Raw genomic sequence first — 14,469 nt, 5'->3', positions numbered from 1 at the left:
TAAAAGGAGATATCTAGGTTGATCCGAGAAGAAATTTCTGAAGAAATCATAAGAGGCAGAACCTCTTTTCTCTAAAAAATCTTAGGGGCCAACCATAAATGACGTAGCATTTTAGGAGAGAGGGAGGAGCCTCTGATTATGCTACGAGCCATGTTTTAGGTATGGGAAAATAGGCTACGAGGAGAAGGGGGTGTCAAGAATCGTCTGAAACATGCTACGTCATTTATGGACGACCCCTATCGAATTCTAAAAGATAAACAAGAGGCATGGTACAAGGTAACCTACAAGAATTCTGGAGGAACTTCTTGGAGAATCCAATATTCTGGAGAAAATACAAGTGATTGCTTAGAAAATTTCCTGAAGATTTTCTAAAAGTATCCTAGTGAATCCTAAAAGTATCCTAGGGAAGCGAATAAAACACGGCAGGCTGCGGTGGGCTAAGCACGTAGCTCGTATGCCGAAGGAACGACAAGCTAAAACCATATTCAGCAGAGAACCAGGTAGGGGCCGTCGGCTTCGTGGTAGGCCGCGCTCACGGTGGCTTTTTGCAGTTGAGGGCTCTAAACGTTGAGGGTGACTGGAAGCGATTGGCCCAGGACCGAGACTAGTGGAGACGAATGCTTCATTCGGCGTAGACTCACCGCTACGAGTTGTAGCCCATGAATTATCAAGTAGTATCCTAGTTGAAACTTTCATAGGAATCTGTTAAAATGGTGGTGAAAACCTCTTGTCGACGACACAGTCAGAAAACTGTAATTTGAACTGTGCAACCAAGATGTGTTAAAAGACATCAAAACAATCAAATTTAATTATAAACTGCATACTTTTACTTTTGGCATGTGTTCTATAGGAAATTGTCCAATTTGTATAAAAATGTTGCAAAAAATTTTGTCAAAGAAAATTATTCCGTTTTTATCACTATTCCGTTTTTGTCAACTGAAAATAGCAGACCGTGTTGATAAAAACGGAACATACCTGTAATCGCATTTTTGTACATTTGGCACAACTCCTACTCTCCATTTTCCTGTTTCCCAATGAGAATTGTCCGCAGCACTTTGCGCTCAAAAACTCCGAAAGTTTTTCGACCTACCTCCTTTAACGTCCACGCCTCGTGACCGTAGAGGGCAACCGAAAGAATCAGCGTCTTCTACAGAGCGAATTTCGTTTGCGTTTGCAAGTTACGAGACCTAAGCTGGTTACACAATCCGCAAAAGGCCTTGTTCGCAGCTGTAATACGCCTTTTTACTTTACGGAAAACATCTTTGTCCTAGATAAACAAATTCTTCAACAACTTCAAACACATCCCCATCAATCACTACCTCAGCACTAACACCACTAGGCCTGTCTGTCTCTACCCACTATGGTGTACTTCGTCTTGGTAGAGTTAATCGTCAAGCCCAAGGTTACAATATATCGTTTATCAAAGGGTGTCGTCAATGTCGGCTGGCCAAAAGAAGGATAACATATGATTATGCAGTTTGCTTTCTGTGGCTAGTGTTCCAATTTCCAATGAATGACAATGCTTTATTCTCTTTATCTATAGATAGATCTATAGATAATATATAATGTATTTTATCAGATATCTCGAATTTGAACGACGGATCAATGGGATAAATTCAAGTATAAGATTGAATAAAGACTGAAAGAGCAAGATTTTTTTTCAGAACCACCCAGTACCAAAGCGATAATTTTCTTAAATATTACAGTCGGAACCCGCTCGTTTAGCCACAACCTCCACCCAACCAACGAATTCGATTCGCTAGTTGGGTGAAGTGACAGCAGCACAAGGGACGTGCGCATTGTTTTTTTTTAAATCATGTTTGAGTTTGAAGTAAAAAGGTTTTTTTTTTCAATTTGTTTTACATTTAGTGCAAAACTGATACGTTTTGCAAGATACATATATGGCCAATGCGAGAAATAATTATTTTCCCCCATTTTTAATCGGTGAAGTGAAAATATAGATGTTTATGAAACCACCCGGACTAAAATGCAAGTACAAAACGCCTTCAATGATTTACAAAATAAAGATAGCCGATGTTTTGCATTTGTTTCGAAGTAATTGTACATATTGTTTTTTTTTAGGAAATATGAAATAGAAATTCTTCTCCATTATCAGTAAAGTTTACACACTCAGTCGAGCTCGGCTAATTTTCATTCTTTTGCCGAGATTTGCACAGCCGAGCGCTCGGCTATCACAATTTGACTGAAATATCAGCAAAAAGTTAAGTTTATTCATAGCAGCACCCATGGGTACCGCTAGCATCAAACGTTAAACGTCAAGCGTTTAGCCGAGATTTCAGCAAATGAACTTTAACCGAGATTCGCACAGCCGATCTCGGCATTCTGTTTTAAGTGTGTAAGAAACCAAAAACTCATTAGCTCGCCCCTCGGAATTACAGATTGGTTGTCATTTTCAGTTTGACATTGAATTATGACATCCAGGTGCTTTTTAGTTGGCTGACAGCTCAACTAACGGAGCCCCAACTAAAAAGCCACCCAACTATTAAGCCCCCAACCAGCGGGTCATGACTGTACAAGTATAGAGGCTTGCATTACAAACAAAACTTCAACGAAATCACATGATTTTTAAGCATTACTCTCAAAATTATTTTGAGAGCAAGGACGGCTGTATCGAGTGACCCCGAACGAGAGGAAAAGAGAGAGAGATAATGATGACGTCACTGTGCAAACTACCATTGCTCGTCGGAAAATGTCATTCCTACATTTAAGTATTAAAATGTTCGAGCTTTTTTTTTTGAAAACAGCAGCAATAGTACTTCACAATAAAAACTATACTCGGCAGCTTCATGGCAGCAATTGCAACGTATGTGACGATGTAATATAACAATTAATTATGTTGAATGGTTGTAAGTAAATACTCCAAATTGAGATACGGAAATTCAATTTTATGTTAAAAATGTGTAAAACTTCTTAAGAGTAGAAGAAGGATGTGAGATATAAGATGTACTGAATAAAGCTGTGATAAAGAGAATGATCACAGCAGGCGATATAGCGCATTTGAAAGGGATGCGAACTGTCAAGCAGACAATGTCAGCATCCCTGCTTGCGTAGCAACAACTCCATGCGTCACCCAACCGCGTTCACTCTTGCCACTTGCGAACCGACGTCAGCCTGGGTAAGTTGTGTGTGCTGCACGTGAGAGGTGATTCCATCCCAGTGAAATACCAAACTCCACACCATCTACCCATAGATACTGACAAACTAACACCAGGGCCAGTAACTCCAGCGCCAACGTGATCGTTTTGTTTCGATCCATTAGTATGAAATACGATTGATCCTGGACGAATTAGCGGTCCTCCTTCGTCCCAAACTGTACGATCCGGCTCTATAACATTATACATATGTTTGAAATTGAATTGCGTTTCCATCCAGTCATTATTGACTGTAACTAATGGATTGACTTGAATTTCTTTCAGAACACTTTGATGTCACCATGATATAAGGCCTTGGTACGCTTAAGCCGTATTGTGGCTTTTTCGGCTTCCAGCTGGACATATTGATGTAACGGGAGAATATTCAGCATAGCATCTAATGCGTTTGTAGGAGTGATACGCATTGCACCTGTTGTTGATATAGCAGCGAGTCTTTGTATTTTTCCCAGTTTTTTAATCGCACATTTTTCCTTAGTTTTTAAGTTTATGAAGCATATGTAATGTATGTAATTCTGGGTCTTACGATAGCCGTGTAAATCCAATGGATCATAGCTGGTCGCAGTCCCCATTTATTATCAAAGGTTCTTTTACTTATCCACAGTGCATTTGTTGCTTTGTCTATGGCATAATTTAAATGTGAATTCCAGTTCAATTTACTATCAAAAATAACTCCCAAATATTTTACTTCTGATGAAAGTGTCATTAAAATCCCTTTCATATGAATATTGGAAATGTTGATTTTTTTTCGTTTAGTAAACGAAATGATGTTTGTTTTATGAGGGTTGATGTCCAAACCTTCACACATACACCATTTAATCGTGTGGTTCAAAGCTGTTTGCATTCTACTCGCAATCACACTGTCATATTTTCCCCTGACTATAATGACAATGTCATCGGCAAACCCAATTACTTCAAATCCTTGTGATTCTAAACTTGTTAGTAGTTCATCCACCACAAGAGACCAGAGAAGTGGCGATAAAACGCCTCCTTGTGGACATCCTTTCACTGCTTTGATTGATATGGTTGAACTACCCAGATTTGACGAAATTACACGTTTCGATAACATTCCATTAATCCAATTAACGATACATATGTCGAAGCCACGCTTCAACATTGTCCTCGTCATGGATTTGTAGGATGCATTATCAAATGCTCCTTCAATATCAAGAAAAGATGCTAGTAAAATATATTTCGTTTCACACGTTTTTTTCTATTTTAAAAACAAGTGTATGTAGTGCATTTACAGTTTTTTTTTATTATCTGTATTAACGAGATTTTTAACCCTAGGCTAGTCATCTCGGGACCCACGCTTTACTTCCCTTCCGAAGGAAGAACCCACATTTTGTGAGTATGTCGGGAGTGGGATTCGATCCCAGGTCCTCGGCGTGATAGTCAAGTGTTCTAACAACCACACCTATAAAAACAACGCGTATTTGATGCCATGACTTCGGGGTATATTTAAGCGTTAAACTTGCTTTTAACAAATTACAAAGATATGAAGTAAGTATGCCATTACTTTTTTGTAAAAATGCAGGGTATATTCCATCTATACCCGGCGATTTGAATGGATAAAATGAATTGATTGCCGAATCCACTTTCGATGGAGTAAAGATTGTTTCCGCTATATGTTTTGCGTCATAAATAGATTCTTGTAGATTTTCATGAATTCTTTCATTGGAATGCATCCTGGTTGGCTTGTTACCAGTATTGTTCCCTAGATTGCTTTCATCGTCGTCACCGATTTGTATATAACAAGGGAAATGTGTCTGCATCATTACTTCTAACGTTTATTCTTTGTTTGAAGTAAGGCAGTCATTTTTATCTTTAACAATTCCCAAACCATTAGTATGATCTTTCGATAGGACTTTTCGCAGTCTTGCAACTACAGGGGTGTTTTCAATGTTTTCACATGTACGCCTCCAGTCCATTCGTTTTGATCTTCTTATTTCTTTGTTGTACTCAGTTAGAGCAATTTTATATAAGTCCCATTCCATGGTTCTTTTTGATCTATTAAACAGTTTTCGTGTTTTCTTTCTAAGAATTTGTAGGTGTTTATTCCACCAAGAAACACCTCTATTACTAGAACGTACAGTTAGTGAGCAGCTTGCATGAAATGCTTCTTGAATAGATTCCAACATTTGTTCTGAAGCTTCCTCTAGCTCCTGAATCGTATTTAAATTTCTGTCAGAAAAGTGAATCTCATTTGAGAGTTTTGAAAAGTACAAATCCCAGTTAGTTTTACGGGGATTGCGATAGAAATCTGTTATGAACTCATTTGCTTGATATCGAATACAAAATTTGTCTATGGTCAGACAAAGATATTTCGTCTGAGACATGCCAATTTTTTATGTTTTCTGACACAGTTACACTGCAGAGAGTCAGATCCAAGACTTCTTCTCTGATGGAATTCACAAAGGTTGGTTTACACTCTTTGTTACAAATTTCAATGTTGTTGTTAATAATATACTCTAAGGTCTAAGAGATACTCACCTCTGGTATTTACATCGGTACTGTTCCACACTGTGTGATGTGCATTTGCATCACATCCTATAATAAACGGTTCGTTTTGCCTTTTGCAATACGAAACGAAATCTAGAACATCTGGTGGAGGGATTTCTTCTGAATCTCCAGGAAAATACGCAGATGCCACATACATCTCCGTTAGTCCTCGAGAAGTAGGAACTTCAATTAAAATTACAACAATATCTCTTCTGATGAACTCGGTTATGGGCTGCGTGCGTCCTTAGGTATAGTTATTATTTATTTTATTTATTTATCTTTATTAAAGAGATTTTCAGCCGGGGGCTGATTTATCTCTATCTTAGGTATAATTGACACGATACAGCATTTCATACTCAGCCGCTGAATGCCAGAACAGACGCTGTTTGAGCCACACCTCCTTGGTGAACAGACGCTTGGGACGTACCTCCTCAATCTAGCTGAAGTCAGAAGGAAAACAGTGCCCAGGCTGTACTACCATCTAAGCACACAACTCCTTAACTGGCGGTCTTTGTCATCGCTTCACCCGTGGAAGCATGAGGTAGGAGCTTGTGAGGACCAGAGCTGTGTTGGATGCTCTCCTTTTCAACTCACCGTTTGTAGCTCTTTTTTAACTATTTCTCCCAAAATTTATTCAAGAACTCCTATTGAGATTCCCTCTTGGATGATTTCATGGATTCTTTCAGTTATTTCTTCCGTGATTCCTTAAATAATTCTTCTCGAGTTGGGATTCTTGGGATTCTTCTCAAGGTTTCTTCAGGGATTCCATATGGCATTTCTCCAGCGATTTCTCCCGGGATTCCTACATTTAATTTTCTTGGGAATTTTCTAGGCATTCAATGATTCCTCCCAGGATTATTTCAGAGATCTCTCCTGGGATCCTTGCAGGGATTCCTCTAGGATATTCAAATTGACTCCCTCTGACATTTTTTTTTCGGGAATTACTCTTAGATTTTTAAAGGGATTTCTTCCGGGCATCCTCCATGGATTCCTTTCGGAATATTGTCACGAATTCTTCCCAGGATTCCTTAATTACGTCTTTCATTAATTCTTCTCAGGTTTCCTTTATGAAGGGATCCTTTAGGGAATTCTACCGGGATTCCTTCAGAAATTTACCCGCGATTTCCGCATTGATTCTTCATGATTATCCTCGAACTTTTCCACCCTATCAACCAGATTCGAATTCCCTTTATAGAGCTTTATCTGACGATGGCGAACGCCATCGATTCAAAATAAATCGATATCGATCGATATCGAAAATCTCTCACTGATTGACCGGGCAATGGTTTCTTCGGGGTGTCTCCTGATGCTGGATTCATGCTAGGATTACTCTATGTGGGGTGGCAGTGGGGTAGAGTTGATTATTCTATAATGTAACGAACCATGAATCACAGGAAAATATATGCTACAAAGGACAGGTATATAATCGTCGAGAATTGAAAAAAAAAAAATGCAACCTCATTTATGGGTTCTCCCTTACGACAAGATCCTGGACCAACCAAAAATCGAACTCAACATGGTCTTACTGAATACAAAAGTTTGAATTAAATCAAATAAGAGTGGGAGCGAAGATAAAATTAAGAAATATTCTGGAAATAAACATTTCTGTAAACCGTAATGTAATCTGAAAATCTTTTTTCTATGAGTAATTGTCATTTTTCTCGCGTTTAGAGTTGTCTTGTATCTATACAGATCAGAATGTAGACGAATAATATATAAAATATAAGCTGAAACAGGACTTGTGAAAGTTATCAGATGTTGAAGACCTAGGACCAAGGCCTCAACCTAGTACCTTTTTCATAAAATCATGTTTATATTACTTGACTGTTTAAACAGTGATTAATTTAGAAAAACTGTGTATTCATGTATAATGGCATATAATACGATAATAATGCGCTTTTAATGAACTTATTAGATTCTAAAACTACAAACACATGGACAAATAATAACTAAAATTGATTTACAAACTTCTTATCAATCAGTTGAAATGGATTACCCTTCTGCATACATGATTTCCTTGGCTCGCTCGCAGAAAACTTTGGTATCTTCACTATCCTCTTCGTTTACTCTGAAATGAATTTTGAATATCAATCCTTAACAATTTTCTAACCTATTTTACCGATCAAACCAACTCACAATGCCTCGATCAGCGTCAACTTCTGGTAGTAATAATCCCGCTCCGCTTCGGCCGTTTCGGTCTTCTGCGTCAGATCATCCTTTTCCTGTGTCAGCATTTGCACCTGCTCCATCAGTTCATTGCTGGCTTCGCTGATTTTCAAATTTTCCAAAGCCGTCGTTGGAGTGGACTTTTTATCTCCAGCCTTGTTCACCGACTTGTTCATGCCACCACCAGCCGCCTTTGACACCCCACCGCTCACATTCGCCTTCTGACTGGGCCGCAGCGTATTGGGCGTCCCATAGCCCATCGGGTGCTGATGCCGTGCCCCGATCGGATCGTACTCCTTGCCATCGTAGTTGGCGTCGAAGAACTTCTTGAACCACTGCAGAAACTCAAAGTTGTCCTGGAAACGGCCCTTGATCAGCCGATCGATGGGAACCGTTTTTTCGACCTGCATCGCGACCAGGCTGTTCTGGAAGATTTTCAGATTGTTGAGGAAGTCATGTTCCAGGTTGGTGCAGTATTTGACCCGCCTGAGGGGGACGCAACCCGGGAAGAGGATGTCCATCATCTGGCAGTAGGCGGCGCCTACATTTAAAAGAAATGTCATTCAGGAACTGTACAGTGGTCCAGAATAAGTTAAAACACAAAAAAGTCAAAATTCCTAAACTTGGACAACAACCTCCGCGTGGCCCTGAAGAAGCTTCTGCTATGAGGACCCTTGATACCTTGGCGTTATTGGAGCATTACTTTTTACGTCCGTTTTGTCAAGTAAACTGAACCACTGTGTAATTGATGCATAACAATAGAAGCCAAGTGACTGGCGGCTGTTACCTGTACAAAGTTCCTCAATTTTCTTGAAGTCCGATAGCAGCGTTCGATTGACCCACGACAGCATTTCCTTTCGGGAAAGGTTTTCCGTGGTTACACTGGTACTGTAAACATTCACTGCCATGTTTTGCACTTTGTATGAACAGGTGTTCTGTGTTAAATTGACGATGAGGACTACTATCAAACGGCGACTGTAACAATAGAACTTCACTTTGTAAACTGCTCAGCCATTCCAAAGCTTGCTTTGATTGATTTTATAAAACCAAAGTGTGATTCTTTCTTCCTACTGAAGAGGGAGACACGCGGCTCGGGAGCTTGAAACTAAGTTTAGAGCTTCTGCAGTCACATTTAGTACAATATTTGTATCTGTAGTTTTGATCCATAATTCAAGGGAGCTTGTGCACGAAAAAGCTAGTCATATTTAACGACAAAACCGTATTCAGCTAAGTGAAAGTTTTCCCCAAGATCATTTTCAGCAGAGAGCGATGAAAGCTTGTTCGATACGCGAGAGTATCGCCGACTTGGATTTGTGGAGCCACGCGCCAACGCTATACGCATGGAACCTCTCCCACGTGCTCCACGCTCTCCGTTTCGTTGGGATTGACATCGGCGGCGTCAACTGGCGTCGTGCACGTTATACCTAGTAGGCCAGAGCGACAACTTTCCCCCTCATCGTCAATCAGTACTGTGAGAAATCGTGAACGAAGCAGTTTGGTCACGTCTCCATTGGAGCTCGCTCGTTCGTTTGTTCGCCTGCTTCGATCGGTTCGGTCCGTGTTTATTGCTTGTGAGTGTGTTCAATTTCTGCCGTCATCGAAGGTGCAAACACCTGATCAGCCCCCGTCTCTAGTAGCAACTGCTTTCAGAGTTATATTGAACTACTCATCGGTCGCGACACACAGCTAATTGAATCATCATCTCAGCAAGCGTGGATCGTAAAGAATGTAAGTACCCGGCATGGGGAGTAGAACTAAGAACCGGGGGACTATTTTTAGGTAGGAATTTATCGGTTCGGCTATGCTGCAGTCTTACGCATTGCACGTGCGTGAAGAAGTTCAATGTTTTCGGCATTTGACAAGCAGCAGCCATGTCTGTCCCTCCGGTAGACTGGCTAATGTCGGTGGGTGGCAAGGGGCCAGAATGGAGTGGGATGCTGCATACTGCTTCCTCAAAGAGGGAGCGGAAGTTTTCTCACCAAACAGCACTTTTGCCGGCTACACGCAGCCCATCGCTGCCAGAGGAATGGATTATCGATTTTTCCGTAAAAGTGTTATTGGGGGCTAGCCTACACACACTCGTCACAAAAAAATACCAAAAAGGTGCGGCGGCAAATAGCTCGGAGACGCTAGATAGATTGCAAACATGACCAAAACAGGCATTTTTTTCAGTGCTGATGATCGTAATGTGTCGAATATGGTCATTTCTAGAAGCTTTAATTAATGACAGAATTGAATCGAGAAGCATCATCTGATAAAATCATAGCATGTCATGAATCGACGTCCTCTCAGATAAATCCGTAGGTGTTTAGCCAAAATAGCATTCAAATAGGCAGCTAGTAGGCCATATCATCAGCTACACCTAATCACAACTGCTGCTTGATCTCCATCTAAACTTCGTTTAAAAACATTTAAAGCATTCGTTTTTAAAACAGAGTTCCTACGTTATGAGAGCTTCGAACATTTTCACGTTGCATGCATAAATCGGAATGTTCAATTAGCATGTAATTAATGAAAAAACACTTGTCAGTATGTTTGGGATTTGAGCGGATAGCATTTCAGCATGCCTATGCCCACGTAAAACCGATTACGATTAGCTATGCTTTCTCTGTTTTTCCTCTTCATCTTCTTGTAATTCTTCTTTACTGCCGAAAAGTAGACAATGAGTTGAGTTTTGCTTGGTTGAGTTGCCTTTGTTTTTGCTACCGGAGGCATTATTTTGGCTGAGTCAAGCGGATGATTCGCTGATTGCGATAAGCGGTGGTGTATTGAAAAATTTAGGTGGTATGTACATTATGTACACGACTCTTACTCGAATGAGCGATTATATGGCTGTTAAGCCATAACACGAGATGCACAAAATAAATTTTAACGATCAATATTTGTAGGTGATCACAGAAATGGTTTTTGTAGGTGTAACATGTGGAAAAGTACTCCAGATGCACATGCGTTTCGTTAAATCTTTTTGATTTATTCAGTTAGCAACTATTGGTACAAAATATGTGGAAAATAATTATCCTAGACTTCAATATGTTATACTAGGTACAGACCTCAAACGGAATTGCTCAAGTGATTTCCGTTCAGTGCTTTTTTTTCTTAACCAAAATGGTCAAAAAATGTTGCACAGCAAGCTTCATTTCACCTCTATGAGATACCTGGGGGTATCTCCACGATGTTCCAGGAGAAATCTCCACAATCTTGACCAGAGATGGAGTACTCTTCAGTGCGAAACGTGACAAGCAAAACCATACACTGTACACACGACTTCAAACCTAGGATAGGATGTGACCACATATATTCGCCTGCCTTGTTATTTTCAGGTTCGTTCCGTCGACGATGAAAATCCAGTGCTGCCATTTTTCTTCATTCCAAATCTTTCAAACCAATTAAATTTAACTGGAATTTTGATGCATATTTCACACCATAAAGCACTATTTACAATTGGAATAGCATAGCTAGCAACTAAAATTACTTTCAAATGCAATGTTCTTTCATTTGTATTGAAATATATCACAAATTCAATTGATTTTGCACCAAATCAATGGTTTTAATCGATGCTCGGGCTTGGGAGTCACCTTAGGTTGATTTACTTCTGAATGCTGACATATATGACCTGATGAAGCTTGAATAAAAAAAAAATTTAAATTGTTATCGAATGCTAAACCTACAAACTAGCAGCACGGCCAATCAATTTCGACCAATCAGCGACTGGTCTCCGTTTGACAGCAAATTGGTCTCAAAATGGCTGACTACGTTACGCATCCTATCCTAGCTTCCAACGAGAATGAAAGTGGGCTACTGTGTTCACATTTGTGGGCATTTTCTGCACACAAAAGTACGAGTTGAAAATTTGCAAAAGCATGCAAATTTTAATCATTAGCTAGAACATTTTCAACAAAGGGTTACTTTTTTATAAAATACAGCAAATATTCTCAAATTTTGCCTGCTAGTATCTTCACTAGCACGGCATAAATATCACAAGGCAAGCTAGTAACCTATGCAAACACAGATTTCGGATGTAAACATGTGACGTCATTCTAATCGTTCTTCACATGATCAAATTGATGTGGAGATAGATCGCCTCTGAACGATTTGAATTACGTCATCAAAAAACTGTCAGATTTCCGGAAGATATCACCTTCTAAATGTTGTACACCGTGTTCACTAGTAAGCTGTAATAGTCTATTTTATGAGGCTAGTCAAACGACAGAACTCCGCGCTCTGATGTTTACGTTTTCAATCATCATCCGGTTGATGATGGTTAATGACTGCGCGCAAGTCAAGCGTAGTTTTTGAAACTGGCTAAAACCATAATTAGAAATTTTTATTTAATTTTTTTTTCGCAAGTTAACGAGTGAATCGCTACGAAAAAAAAATACCTGATTAATTATTGAGTTTTGTATTGCTTCTATGACAGCTTTTGAGCCTATTTTGGCTCAAATTTACATTTCTCCAATTTATCGAACAAGTACCTTTTCAAAAATTACACGATATTCCAGCAAAACAAACGTGCGTGGAATTCTGTCAGTTGACGCCGCTGCTGCGATCAGCTGTTCTGAAACGTCTCGTAAAATGGCTTATTGGCACAATTTTAGGCTTGCTCGGTTAACTCAACTCGAAGTAAGAGCACTTCTATACACTACGAAAAAATCAAAACCACTTGTGACGTAAACTGATTGCACAGAACGTAAGCAATTTAATGACGTAAATTTATAGGTCTTTTCACTTAATAATTCGTCATTTTTGTGAACTTGAGTTCAATGTGACGTAAACAATTTGTGGATCGTGCATCATTACGTGTCATATGACGAAAAATTTAATTAAATGTGACAGAAAATTACGACACTTGGGCATTTAAATTTACGTCATATGTGCCGTCACAAAGTGACGCAAATTTACATGATTTTTTCCAAGTGTGTAGTTATTCTATTTCTAATTTGATTCCCTTTATCAAACTGCTTTGTCTCAGGATTAAATGAACCGAATTAAATTTCTTTTTTACATTAATGTCTAGTATATTGGTCTATGAAAAAACACTCGACTAAAATAGGGAGGGAAAAAAGTTAACACATTTTGAACACTTTTCAAGAAATTTCAATCATTTAAATCCCTTTAAATTATGTGACTACTAGTCACTGACTAGTACCCCTTAGTGGAGATTTTTTTTTTTTTTTTTTTTTTTTTTATTTGTGAATTTTAACTTATTGCTAATTCTTCACACCTTAGTGGAGATATTTCACAACTTTCTAAGTAATCCGAGTAAAACATCTATTGTTCTTTTCACGGAAAAGCGAAACCGTAATGGTGTTCGAACTTTACGTCTCTTTGATTCTGAAATCAATGTGACTGAACAGGTAAAGTACGTTGGAGTCATTCTTGATTCCAAGCTTTCCTGGACACCTCGCATTGAGTTCAGAATCAAGAAAGCTTGTATGGCCTTCGGGCAATGCCGGCGAACCTTTGGTACAACTTGGGGTCTAAAACCCAAGTATATCTAATGGATCTACACAACTCTTGTTCGGCCAATATTGGCCTATGGATGTCTTGTGTGGTGGCAAAAGGGCGAAGTGAGAACGGTCCAATCAAAGTTAGGCCATCTCCAAAGGATGTGCTTAATGGCGATGTCTGGAGCGTTCTCTTCAACTCCCACGGCAGCGCTCGAAGTTCTCTTTGACGTTGTCCCACTACACATTCATCTCAAACAAGAAGCACTTTCTTGCACTTACCGTCTATGGGTACTCGGTTTACTAGAGGAAACTCCTGTGAACCGCAGTTCAACACACACCTCGTTGTTTCCACTTTTGGTGAATTGGGACAAAGTTGTCCTTGCTCCAAGTGATCTTACAATTGCTTGTAATTTTCCATATAGGACATTTTCCACGAAATTCCCTTCCCGGGAAGAGTGGACATCTGGTTATCTGGAGAGAAGTATTTCAGACGGCATCGTATGTTACACTGATGGCTCCCTTCTAGAAGGTCGAGCAGGTGCTGGTGTTTATTCTCGTGAGCTAAGGCTGTATCAGTCTTATTCACTTGGCAGACACTGCACCGTTTTTCAGGCCGAAATCTTTGCTCTTATATGCGGAGTGCAATCAGCACTTCAGCAGCACGTAATGAGCAAAGTAATATACTTCTGTTCAGATAGCCAGGCTGCTATTAAAGCACTTGCTTCGGCCAACTCCAGGTCGAAGATAGTTATCGCTTGTCGAACTCAAATTGAGGAGCTGAATTCAGAAAACGCTGTTCACCTTGTATGGGTACCTGTCCATTCTTCCATCGCTTGAAATGAATTGGCTGATGAGTTAGCTCGCACTGGAGCATCACATGACTTCATTGGCCCTGAGCCAGCTATTCCGGTATCCAAGTGTTGGGTGAAGCTTCAGATTGACACCTGGGCTGCCACTCAGCACAAACAATACTGGAATAGTTTGGAGTCATGTCGTCAAACAAAATTGTATTGTACTGAGCCATCTCTAGGGGTGGCAAAGTATCTAACAAATCTGTCAAAGCAGAATTGCAGCATGCTGGTCAAAGCATTGACTGGCCACTGCCGACTCAGTTATCACATGGCGAATATTCAGCAAGCTGATTCATTTGCATGTGATAGCTGTGAATCCGATTATGGAACTTC

The 14,469-nt window shown here is 39.8% G+C and overlaps 2 protein-coding genes across 3 annotated transcripts in view; one reads left to right on the top strand and one right to left on the bottom strand.

The window, feature by feature from the left end:
• Window positions 1-7,527: 7,527 nt before the first annotated feature.
• The window catches only part of LOC109411476 (microtubule-associated protein RP/EB family member 2), a 67,769-nt gene continuing 60,827 nt past the window's right edge, over window positions 7,528-14,469 (bottom strand). The window contains exons 2-4 of the mRNA XM_019685004.3: window positions 8,626-8,813; window positions 7,809-8,379; window positions 7,528-7,740 (exon numbers count right to left, since the gene is read on the bottom strand). Of these exons, the coding sequence (XP_019540549.2) occupies window positions 7,665-7,740; window positions 7,809-8,379; window positions 8,626-8,746 (768 nt within the window). The 5' untranslated portion in view covers window positions 8,747-8,813 and the 3' untranslated portion in view covers window positions 7,528-7,664. The remainder of the gene's footprint in view (window positions 7,741-7,808; window positions 8,380-8,625; window positions 8,814-14,469) is intronic.
• The window catches only part of LOC109411441 (alpha-tubulin N-acetyltransferase), a 126,290-nt gene continuing 120,940 nt past the window's right edge, over window positions 9,120-14,469 (top strand). Inside the window, exon 1 of one of the 2 annotated variants that reach the window (XM_062854579.1) lies at window positions 9,120-9,566. The gene's annotated coding sequence lies outside the window, so the exon portion shown is untranslated. The remainder of the gene's footprint in view (window positions 9,567-14,469) is intronic. The other variant, XM_029870167.2, reaches the window with a different exon arrangement.

Source organism: Aedes albopictus, chromosome 2 (assembly GCF_035046485.1).
Source record: "Aedes albopictus strain Foshan chromosome 2, AalbF5, whole genome shotgun sequence".
NCBI lineage: Eukaryota > Metazoa > Arthropoda > Insecta > Diptera > Culicidae > Aedes > Aedes albopictus.
Note: the sequence above shows the minus strand (reverse complement) of the source record. Positions and strands in the feature narration are given on the sequence as shown.